The sequence below is a fragment of the Aquarana catesbeiana genome, linkage group LG03 (genome assembly GCF_042186555.1).
Source record: "Aquarana catesbeiana isolate 2022-GZ linkage group LG03, ASM4218655v1, whole genome shotgun sequence".
NCBI lineage: Eukaryota > Metazoa > Chordata > Amphibia > Anura > Ranidae > Aquarana > Aquarana catesbeiana.
The window spans coordinates 134562539-134575337 of record NC_133326.1 but is presented as its reverse complement, the minus strand read 5'-3'; the positions used below and the strand labels follow the sequence as shown (position 1 = coordinate 134575337).

At 41.0% G+C, this 12799-nt stretch overlaps 1 protein-coding gene across 1 annotated transcript in view; it reads right to left on the bottom strand.

The window, feature by feature from the left end:
- The window catches only part of SND1 (staphylococcal nuclease and tudor domain containing 1), a 957459-nt gene that overhangs the window by 204591 nt on the left and 740069 nt on the right, over nucleotides 1-12799 (bottom strand). The window contains exon 17 of the mRNA XM_073619298.1: nucleotides 4788-4976. Within this exon, the coding sequence (XP_073475399.1) occupies nucleotides 4788-4976 (189 nt within the window). The remainder of the gene's footprint in view (nucleotides 1-4787; nucleotides 4977-12799) is intronic.

Below are 12799 nucleotides of genomic sequence, written 5' to 3'. Positions count from 1 at the left end.
GGCAAGCACAAGTAGTGTCCCGCTGCCACCAAAAAGACAAACACAGGCCTGTCGTGCCCATAATGCCCTTCCTGCTGCATTCGCCAATCCTAATTGGGAACCCACCGCTTCTGCAGCGCCCGTACTTCCCCCATTCACATCCCCAACCAAATGCAGTCGGCTGCATGAGAGGCATTTTCTTTATGTCCTCCCGAGTACCCCTACCCAACGAACCCCCCCAAAAAAGATGTTGTGTCTGCAGCAAGCGCGGATATAGGCATGATACCCGCTATTAGTGTCCCTCCTGTCCTGACAATCCTGGTTTTTGCATTGGTGAATGTTTTGAACGCTACCATTCACTAGTTGAGTATTAGCGTAGGGTACAGCATTGCACAGACTAGGCACACTTTCACAGGGTCTCCCAAGATGCCATCGCATTTTGAGAGACCCGAACCTGGAACCGGTTAGTTATAAAAGTTAGTTACAAAAAAAAGTGTAAAAAAAAAAAAAAAAACACAAACAAAAATTAAAAAAAATAGTTGTCGTTTTATTGTTCTCTCTCTCTCTATTGTTCTGCTCTTTTTTACTGTATTCTGTTCTGCAATGTTTTATTGTTATTATGTTTTATCATGTTTGCTTTTCAGGTATGCAATTTTTTATACTTTACCGTTTACTGTGCTTTATTGTTAACCATTTTTTTGTCTTCAGGTACGCCATTCACGACTTTGAGTGGTTATACCAGAATGATGCCTGCAGGTTTAGGTATCATCTTGGTATCATTCTTTTTAGCCAGCGGTCGGCTTTCATGTAAAAGCAATCCTAGCGGCTAATTAGCCTCTAGACTGCTTTTACAAGCAGTAGGAGGGAATGCGGAATGCCCCCCCCACCGTCTTCCGTGTTTTTCTCTGGCTCTCCTGTCTCAACAGGGAACCTGAGAATGCAGCCGGTGATTCAGCCAGCTGACCATAGAGCTGATCAGAGACCAGAGTGGCTCCAAACATCTCTATGGCCTAAGAAACCGGAAGCTACGAGCATTTTATGACTTAGATTTCGCCGGATGTAAACAGCGCCATTGGGAAATTGGGGAAGCATTTTATCACACCGATCTTGGTGTGGTCAGATGCTTTGAGGGCAGAGGAGAGATCTAGGGTCTAATAGACCCCAATTTTTTCAAAAAAGAGTACCTGTCACTACCTATTGCTATCATAGGGGATATTTACATTCCCTGAGATAACAATAAAAATGATTTAAAAAAAAAAAATGAAAGGAACAGTTTAAAAATCAGATAAAAAAGCAAAAAAATAATAAAGAAAAAAAAAAAAAAAAAAAAAAAAAAAAAGCACCCCTGTCCCCCCTGCTCTCGCGCTAAGGCGAACGCAAGCGTCGGTCTGGCGTCAAATGTAAACAGCAATTGCACCATGCATGTGAGGTATCACCGCGAAGGTCAGATCGAGGGCAGTAATTTTTGCAGTAGACCTCCTCTGTAAATCTAAAGTGGTAACCTGTAAAGGCTTTTAAAGGCTTTTAAAAATGTATTAATTTTGTTGCCACTGCACGTTTGTGCGCAATTTTAAAGCATGTCATGTTTGCTATCCATGTACTCGGCCTAAGACCATCTTTTTTATTTCATCAAACATTTGGGCAATATAGTGTGTTTTAGTGCATTAAAATTTAAAAAAGTGTGTTTTTTCCACAAAAAATGCGTTTGAAAAATCGCTGCGCAATTACTGTGTGAAAAAAAAAAATGAAACACCCACCATTTTAATCTGTAGGGCATTTGCTTTAAAATAATATATAATGTTTGGGGGTTCAAAGTAAGTTTCTTGCAAAAAAAATAATTTTTTCATGTAATCAAAAAGTGTCAGAAAGGGCTTTGTCTTCAAGTGGTTAGAAGAGTGGGTGATGTGTGACATAAGCTTCTAAATGTTGTGCATAAAATGCCAGGACAGTTCAAACCCCCCCAAATGACCCCATTTTGGAAAGTAGACACCCCAAGCTATTTGCTGAGAGGCATGTCGAGTCCATGGAATATTTTATATTGTGACACAAGTTGCGGGAAAGAGACAAATTTTTTTTTTTTTGCACAAAGTTGTCACTAAATGTTATATTGCTCAAACATGCCATGGGGATTTGTGAAATTACACCCCAAAATAAATTCTGTTGCTTCTCCTGAGTATGGGGATACCACATGTGTGAGACTTTTTGGGAGCCTAGCCGAGCACGGGACCCCGAAAACCAAGCACCGCCTTCAGCTTTCTAAGGCCGTAAATTTTTGATTTCACTCTTCACTGCCTATCACAGTTTCGGAGGCCATGGAATGCCCAGGTGGCACAAAACCCCCCCAAATGACCCAATTTTGGAAAGTAGACACCCCAAGCTATTTGCTGAGAGGTATAGTGAGTATTTTGCAGACCTCACTTTTTGTCACAAAGTTTTGAAAATTGAAAAAAGAAAAAAAAAATTTTTTTCTCTGGTCTTTCTTCATTTTCAAAAACAAATGAGAGCTGCAAAATACTCACCATGCCTCTCAGCAAATAGCTTGGGGTGTCTACTTTCCAAAATGGGGTCATTTGGGGGGGGTTTGTGCCATCTTGGCATTTTATGGCCTTCAAAACTGTGATAGGTAGTGAGGAGTGAAATCAAAAATGTATGCCCTTAGAAATCCTGAAGGTGGTGCTGGGTTTTCGGGGCCCCGTACGCGGCTAGGCTCCCAAAAAGTGACAACACATGTGGTATCCCCATACTCAGGAGAAGCAGCTGAATGTATTTTGGGGTGCAATTCCACATAGGCCCATGGCCTGTGTGAGCAATATATCATTTAGTGACAACTTTTTGTAAATTTTTTTTTTTTTTTGTCATTATTCAATCACTTGGGACAAAAAAAATAAATATTCAATGGGCTCAACATGCCTCTCAGCAATTTCCTTGGGGTGTCTACTTTCCAAAATGGGGTCATTTGGGGGGGGGGGGGGGGGGTTTGTACTGCCCTGCCATTTTAGCACCTCAAGAAATGACATAGGCAGTCATAAACTAAAAATTGTGTGAATTCCAGAAAATGTACCCTAGTTTGTAGACGCTATAACTTTTGCGCAAACCAATAAATATACGCTTATTGACATTTTTTTTACCAAAGACATGTGGCCGAATACATTTTGGCCTAAATGTATGACTAAAATTTAGTTTATTGGATTTTTTTTATAACAAAAAGTAGAAAATATCATTTTTTTTCAAAATTTTCAGTCTTTTTCCGTTTATAGCGCAAAAAATAAAAATGGCAGAGGTGATCAAATACCATCAAAAGAAAGCTCTATTTGTGGGAAGAAAAGGACGCAAATTTCGTTTAGGTACAGCATTGCATGACCGCGCAATTAGCAGTTAAAGCGACGCAGTGCCGAATTGTAAAAAGTGCTCTGGTCAGGAAGGGGGTAAATCCTTCCGGGGCTGAAGTGGTTAAGCTACAAATTTGCAGCAAAGTAAGCATTATTATCAGGCACAGGCTCAATCTAGAGCAGCCAGCAGCTATGTACAGGAGAGCATCCAGGGTATTTAACCACTTCAGCCCCGGAAGATTTTAACCCCTTCCTGACCAGAGCACTTTTTACAATTTGGCACTGCGTCGCTTTAACTGATAATTGTGCAGTCATGCAATGCTGTACCCAAACAAAATTTGCATCTTTTTTTCCCCACAAATAGAGCTTTCTTTTGGTGGTATTTGATCCCTTTTTTTTTTTTTTTTTTTTTTTTGTGCTATAACAAAAAAAAGAGTGACAATTTAAAAAACATTTTTTTACTTTTTGCTATAATATTCCCAATTAAAATAAATAAATACATTTCTTCATCAGTTTAGGCCAATATATATTCTTCTACATATTTTTGGTAAAAAACAAAAACGCAATAAGCGTATATTGATTGGTTTGCGCAAAAGTTATAGCGTCTACAAATTTTGGGAAAGATTTATGGCATTTTTATTTTTACTAGTAATGGCAGTGATCTGAGATTTTTAGCGGTACTGCGACGGACAGACCGGACACTTTTGACACATTTTTGGGACCATTGACGTTTATACAGCGATCAGTGCTATAAATATGCACTGATTACTGTGTAAATGTCACTAGTAGGGAAGGGGTTAACACTAGGGGGCGATCAAGTGGTTAAATGTGTGTTCCCTAGATGTGTTCTAACTGTATGGGGATAGGACTGACTGGGGGAGGAGACATATCGGTTGTTCCTACTAAGTATGTCTCCACTCCCCTGACAGAACAGGGATTTGTGTGTTTACACACACAAATCCCCATGCTGCCTCTCGTGCGCGCGATCACGTATGGCCAGCGGCGTGCGTGCCCTCTGGCACCTCTTAAATGGGAATACGTACCTGTACGGGGTTTAGCCCCGCGGTGCTATCCAGCCGCAGTTTATATATGTGAGCCGGTCGGGAACTGGTTAAAATCCGCATAACATGTGAATGCGACCATCTCTCAATGGAGACGGCTCACACAAGTTCAGGACGGCTGCGATGTGTTTTTGAAAAAGGTCTTGTGCATTTTTGGGTCCGGTTCAGGTGTCAATTCAGGCAAAAATTCGAACCTGAACCGGTGAACAGAACCACATCGGACTCAGGGCCTGCAAATCACAGCTGGACATGTGTAAACCCAGCCCAAATCATCCCCCTCTCTCCTCTGCACCCCACCTCCACATCAGGTATACAAAAATGTCCAGATCTTTCCAAGGAAGTATATAAGGGTTCAGGCTTGCATTAAAATGCATTAAGACACACAGTTATTTGAAAAAACAAAAAAACTACTGCTTACTTTTTCTTTCAATTGTTTGGCAGCCTCTTCAGCAGACGAGAGAGTTTTATAGTAGTTGCTGCGCTCTGCAGTGAAGTGGACCTTTGACAGTGCATGTTCCACCAGAGATACCGAAAGATTGACACCATCCACATGAAGCCACCCAATGAAGTTTCCAGCCTTGTCCATTGCTTCAACTTCCACTTCCACCTGAAATAAAAAGAACAAAAATGTCAGTTGACAGTTGATACACATTTTCATTTTAGGTTAATACAAGGATGGTATAAGTCATGCCGGCTTTATGAACTTGAAGTACTAAATTCAAACATGAGGCACAGAGTATCTATACATTAAGGTAAAAAAACCTTCTGAAAGGAGCCAATAGGAGCTTCAAAATGCATTACTATAGCAACCAGCCCGCCCTAGGTGTGGCGTTACATCCTGCCCTGTGTTCCACAGTGGCTCTCCTCACTTCCTGGAACATTGGAGTTGGTTTCTTCACTGACAACACACAGTTTGCTGTCACAAGTTGCCCATCCATAGAGGCATGGCTGCAGATACGTTTTTATTTTTATATCTCTAAGAGTTTGCATTTGGCTTTTTAATTGTAATAAACCCACTGATGTTGCACTTAGCTGGCATCCCTTGTGTTCCTTTTTGTAATATCAGAGATTCATTCTGGTCTCAAGTGGAGATGCCTAATAAAGTACAATACTCTTAGGGGATTTTTATAAACATTTTATGAACTACCTATGCTACACAAGTGTATCTTCACATTTATCTAGGGGAGTAGAGATTAACTTATGTGGATGGTGCATTAGCATTTGTTTGCACCACAATTTCATGTGTTGCTTGAGCAAAGTATAGTTGCCAACTCACTGTTCTGCCCCTACAGCGCTCACTGAGGAGCTGGGCTGTGGAGGGGGTGAGAAAGGCTGGCTTAGGCTCTCAGAGGCTAAGTCATCTGCCAGTCAGACATCCCCCGTTGATATTAAGATCCCTGCAGAGCCTTAACCGGCTCTGTGACGTCAGCCAACAGCGGGCTTTAGCCTGCTGTGGACTGAATCTGGGTCACAGGAGTGTAGAACTAAGTGCACTCTTGTGACCCGGAAGAGAAGTATGGCCAAAAGATTTTTGGCCATACTTCTCCTTTAAGTGAGGCCTGTGTCCCTGCTAGGGAGAGTCCCCTTCATTTGTCATTGTGACCACTGTCACCAAGACAGAAGGGTGAGGGGTAATCCAAGCTTTTTGCATTGTCACCAGTGGTAAGTCAACCAATGGGGATCAATGTTCCAGTGAGTTATCCAAGAGAGGAAAGTCCCTTATTTCAGCTAGATTTCCTTTAATTTCCTGTTACCTCACCATAACAGAAAGCAAAGGAACGCCTCCTCAGTGGGACCACAGACAGCAAAAAAATAAAAAAAATAAAACCTGATGGGTCTTTAACCCTCCTTACTTTATCTAAAAATGGTTTAGGTTATACATACAATTAAACATGAATTGATTAAAAAAAAAAAGTTTTGAGTGTGCCTAATTGTATTAATCTAACCATCTCCTGATCTTCATGTTTCCTTGCACTGACAAAGGTTAAATATCATTCCTTTTTCACAACTAGGGCTTTCGCAACAGCTTTATCATTCCTCTTATACAAGTTTACTCAGCATCTGCTTCCAAGCATTCACCTGTACACAAGTCCAGCATCATGCACAAGGATCAGGGCAAACAAGGAAATGCCTTACCCATTTGCAGTCCTTACTATGTCCTCCTTAGCAGGACAACAATTCATATCCTCCAATTACAGCTGCATTCCGGTAGGCACAGGCAATCAATACAGTCAGACTGGAATGCTCAAACCAAAAATGACATAGCAGGAACTATTGTCCTTGTCACAGATATAGTAAGGCAATCAATCTCTATTTCTAAGGAAAGGCCACAGCTTTGGTAGCACTAGCAACATGGGATACAGAGATAATAACATGACAAGAAAAGCCTACATCAAACTGATACAATTAGCATGAGACCTTGTCAGTATACCGCAAAACTGTACAAGATGCAAATATATTATGCAAACAAAACAGATTGGTGTGATGGGCACACAGCAATACTAAAGAAAGGCAGGCAACATTTTTTATTAAAGCCATAATCTTTACACTATAGCAAGTTAGCCCTGCACAGAAGTACACTGTGTAACTTAAAGTGGAACTTTAGGCAGAAAATTAAGGTGTTGGAAAGTCTACCTTAAAGGGGTTGTAAAGGCAGAAGGTTTTTTTTTTTTTTATCTTAATGCATTCTGTCATTAAGAGCCCTGTGTAGGAGATGGAAAAAAAAATTCTATGAATAAAGTGGAACTTTATCCCAAAGAGAAACTCCACTTTAAGTCCTCCTTCCCTCCCTTCTCTACTACATTTTACACAGTAAACATTTTTGTTTAGAAAGCAGGTACCAAGTTCTGATATCTAGTACCCACTCCTACTTATGCACAGATCACCTATGCAATCTGAGCAGAAGTTTGCAACCTCCCCTTGTCCGCAGATGTCTGAGACATATCACAAGACCCAGAAAGCTGCGGGGCCATTCAGAAAACGCAGAGCAGCTCGCACATGTGCAGTGTAAAGCCGCAAAGCGTTACAGTAAACATGCCAGCAGACCTGAAGACTGGGTGAAGAACCGGCCAGGGTGAGGACAGCAATGGATCCCTGGACTTGCAAATGTCATTTTAAAAGTAAGCAGCTATAGTATTAGCTGTTGACCTTTATTTTTTTTTTCTTTGTAGCGTTAGCATCCTCTTTAAAAACACAACAATGCAAGGCAGAAAGGAGGTGTTGCCTTATGAGTTTATGTGAAATCTCCATTAATAGATGTAAAATAATTGCAATTATGAATATATTTCATTTAGATTTGTATCTATGTAGGTGTGTAACATAGCTTCCCAGAAGGCCCTGTTATACAGACGATTCGGTTCCTAAGCTTGTGTATCTAAACAACCCAAACCTCTTTGTTCTACAAATATTCACTTCAAAGGATTCCAAAAAAAAAGATTTGCTGGTGAAGGCAGGCCAAAAAGTGAGTTTTTGTGTTGGAAATGAAAACATTGAAGATACGGTACAAAGTAATTAATACTAATGTTAGTGTTAAAATTAAGAGACTTTAGTACTATTTTACTGGTCCTTATGCACAGGAGGCAAGGTACATTGCACTGCGGGGCTAAAGGTATATACATTCTGTATATTACACCCTCAGGTGGGTTCCTAATAGGAGTGTATGGACTCATTTAGGCCAGCAGTAACAGTAACTTGCACCAAAAAAAAAATCATCATCAGGTCACAGGCATGCTAAAAAAAAAAAAAAAAAAAAAAAGTTAAATAAATTCCCTAAAACGGAAAACCACAAATCAGCAGCTATATATGAAGTTGAAAAACATAAAATGAATTTAGATTCCAAAGGATCTGTCATTTTGTATAGTCAATCTTGTGATTCAAGCACTCCTGCCTGTCAGCACTGGAATTTTCTTTTTCTCTCTCTCCCTTAAGGATGGCCATAGATTTTTTTTTCTTTTTTTTTTTTTATAAGTCAGCAGGGTGATTAGAAAAGAAAATGAACGGATTCCCCCATCCACACGCTCAAGGTGGATGGAACCCCCTCTGCTGAGCCACAAGTTTGACAGCGGGGACTGTGCCGCTGTCAGAACACACTGATCAGTGCTGCGGTGATGTAACCCTTGCCTCCTAGCTCCTTCCTAGGAAGTTCGTGTCACATGTTCCAGGAATGTGAAGGAGTGTTGTTCTGCGCCCCCCCCGGCTGGCTGTAAATGATGACAGTGCCTGAGCCAATGAGGACGACTCTTGTGCACATGCTCATGCTGGATCGAGATCGGGCTCAGGTAAGTATACCTTACTGTATAGAATGCATTAAGGTAAAAAACATTCAGTCTTTAGACCCACTTTAAATTGGAACTTCACCTAAAAAGGGACGTTCCACCTATCTGCTATGGGACCATTCACAGTGGCCAGCACAGCTTATGCATGTGCAGAGGGGAGCCGGTTGTGAAGCCACGAAGTCACAGCCAGCTTCCCACAGCATGGTGCATCAGACCCGAAGACCAGCGAAGAACTGGCCCAGGCGGGGCCAGCGATGGATCCGGGGCTGATAAGTGTCTTTTTATTAAAAGTCAGCAGCTACAGTATTTGTAGCTGCTGACCTTTTTTTTTTTAAACAGACAGTTCCTGTTTAAAGTGGAGTTCCACTTAGAAGTGGAACTTCCGCTTATACGCTTCCTCCCCCAACCTCCGGTGCCACATTTGAAACCTTTTAAGGGGAGAGGGGAACAGGGACCTGTTTTTGACAGGTCCTCTTTCCCACTTCCAGAGACAGGGTTGCGCCCCCATCTCCCGGAAGTTAGGCCCCCTCCTCCTTCCCCTCCCGCCGGGTCAATTAGAAGGTGCAGCGCGATTCGCGCATGGGCAGTAGGGAACCAGCTGTGAACCCGAAAGGCTTCACTGCCAGATTCCCTTACAAGGAATGTAAAGCTCTCAGGAGTTGATTCGAAGATCGCCTGGGGTTCCGACATTGCGGGCTCCCTGGACAGGTAAGAACCCAAATAATAAAAGTCAGCAGCTACAGTATTTGTAGCTGCTGACTTAAATTTTTTTCACCCAGGCTGGACCTCCGCTTTAAGCATTTATATACTTAGAAATTCTAACATTCTGAAAACTTACAATAGAGCACTAACAGTATTAGGTGCCATTTACATACAAGGTAAACCAGAAAACTTTGGAAAGTACTCCCAGTACAGACTGATTGTATTAGCACATTGAAGCTAGTGATATGAAACAAACATGTGCATTCAAGTAAATGCAACAGCAGTTGCAATCTGTTTCCAGTATGAAATCAAGTATCCAATTAAGTGCTGTCAAATTTAATTTAAGTGATGGCAGGACTATTTTACAGATGGTCTTTTTGGTAACATTTCATAAAAATTCTGGTCTCCAAGTTAAATGTCAACATTTGTTGTGGTCATAAAGGTTTTGTAAGAGTTTTTAATTTTTTGGCTTCAGTGACTGCAATTCAACTGTTGCTCCAGGTGACTTAATAGCACTGAGTTTTCCTCCATTTACTAACAAACCTCAGTGCTGAACTATAAACCTTTGTGGTTATTAGCCAGTGCATGTGCTACACTGCTAAAGAAAGACCTGAAGGTTTGAGATCAATTTCATTACTTTAAAATATTGCCATCGCTGCTGCAGCATGTGCAATATTTTTTTTACTTCATCAGAAAGACCCTTGGCAAAAGCCACAATATCACATAGCAACATAATAGCAGGGTCTGATAATGTCCAAATGTCGCTCTACAGAGACAGGTGTCTCCATAGATGGATATTTTACGTGGTTCCAATTTGGGCTTTAAAAGAGCGCACAAAACTTAAGGTTGACTGTTTTTCCCAATTGTTTTGTATAAAGTAAGGTTAAAAAAAATCCCCAAATTGTACCTGCCTCACATACTATCTGGGAGGGGTATGCCAAAATTCAAACAAGGTGTAGTTACCAGTAGAATATGAAAATAAAATGTATATTTACACTTATAAGTATGTTATTAAAAATAGTAAAATTTATATTTTGCTTGTAAATGGAACGTTCCAAAAATTTAGACCACAAATAAAATGAATTGGGTAGCGATGGCCAATATCTGCTCTCATCTGTGGGCAGCTTGTATCATTGCAGCAAAGCTATTCATTTCCTCCTTGGCCAAGAACAGGACAAGAGAACAACTGCAGTGATGAACCATGCTTGTCCAGTCCTCTCTCCCCTGCCTGATATAAGCTGTGAATTCTGCTGCTTCAGTAAATAATCCTCACATAAAACCTTGAAACAGAGCACTTTCCCTGACACCTTTTTGAAATATGCAACTTTTGTGTCTTGCCAAAGCTGAAATAAATAAATAAATTACTTCATAAAATAAATTGTGGTCACACAAGAAATATGGCCTCTGGATGCTGTAAATCGTCACCATTCAGGGGGAGGACGACCTTCAAATGATACATCCTTGTACGCTCACAAGCTTTTAATTTGTCTTATTGTGTAATATGAAAAATGAATGTACCACTACAGAGAAATTAATCATAAAGGGAGTAAATGTATATTGTTTTTCTGTTATGGACACAGGATTCAACAATGCATTTCTCAATGCACAGTAGTGTTTTCACATAATACATGCTTAGTTAAGGCTTACAAAACAACTTATGTTACTGAAAAGGGACAAAAACCAAACTGAAGAAACCAAATCTATTTTTTCCTTTGGAACCATTAACCTACTGAGGGCCTTACCATAAAATATGCTTTGCAGCATTACCACAGACTAGCTGAGGTGTTTTTTTTTTTGGTGTGTTTGGTGAACACCTGGATTCTACAGAGTCTGCTTCTGCCTTTTGATCCTCCTCGTGGTCTTGCTAAAGAGGAATTTCAGTTGGATGAATGCCAACGGAAGCAGACAGGTGAGCAGCTGATCGTGCACGGTCTCTGCAATCTGCATGAACAGAAGTGGTACCAGAGGTCTAATAGATTCCTAATGTCTCATTAACCGCCTCCAGACCGCCCCACATACATATACTGCGACAGGGCAGCCGGTTGCGCAAAACCACATACCTGTACGTGATGTCGTGCATGCAGTTTAGGGGGCGGGGTGCGACACAGCGGGAGCCAATTAGCGGGTCCGCCACGACCTGCCAATCGTTCACAGGAGAGACGGATTAGTGGTGTGACAATGTATACAAAGCACACCACTGATCTGTCAGTGAGGAAAAAAGTGAGAGATCGTGTTTTAGCTAAGCTGAATCATAATTTCCCTTTTCCTCTAGTGTAACAATCCCCCCCCCCCCCCAGTTAGAAACACCTCCCAGGGAACACATTTAACCCCTTGATTGCCCCCTAGTGTTAACCCCTTCTTTGCCTGTGTCATTTATACAGTAATCATTGCATTTTTATAGCACTGATTACTGTATAAATGTCACTGGTCCCCAAAAAAGTGTCCGATCTTTCCGCTGCAATGTCGCAGTCCCGCTAAAAATCGCTGATAACTGCCATTCCTAGTAAAAAAAAAAATTAAAAATGCCATAAATCTATCCCCTATTTTGTGGACGCTATACCTTTTGCGCAAACCAATCAATATATGCTTATTGCGATTTTTTACCATATTGGCCTAAATTGATGAAGAATTTCTTTTAACTTTTTTTTCGATATGCATTATAGCAGAAAGTAAAAAATAGGATTTTTGCTACAGCTTACCTGTAAAATCCTTTTATTGGAGTACATCATGGGACACAGAGCCTTAAGTAATTAAAGGGTTATGGGCCACCTTCAGGTGTTGAAACTGGTATACCCAATCAAGGAAGTTCACCCCCTATATAATCCCTCCTCCTTCCAGGAGCACATCAGTTTTTGTAGCAAAGCAATATACTTAAATCCCAAAAAGAGGGGAGGGACTTCTGTGTCCCATGATGTACTCCAAGAAAAGGATTTTACTGGTAAGCTTTAATAAAAATCCTATTTTCTTTATTGTACATCATGGGACACAGAGCCTTAATTACTTACTTAATGGGACGTCCCATAGCAATGCTACTTGAGGGGAGGGAGAGACAACCTGCAGGGTACCCCCAGACTTGAGGACTTATACGGCTGCATGCAGCACACTGCGCCCAAAGGCAATATCCTCATACCCTCTTTACATCCACCTGATAAAATTGTTGTGAATGTATGCACTGAAGACCAAGTTGCGGCCTTACAGATCTGAGCCATGGAGGCCTGGTGACGCACTGCCCAAAAAGCACTAACCTCTTTGGTAGAGTGCGCCTTAACTTGAAAAGGGGGAATCTTACCCCTTAAATTATCAGTTTGAATTATAACTTGTCAAATACACTTAGCAACAGTGGATTTTGACGCTGCCTGTCCTTTCTTAGGGCCCTCTGGCAGAATAAATAAGACATTAGTCTTATGAATCTGAGCAGTTGTCTTTAAATATATGTTCACTGCTCTCACCACAT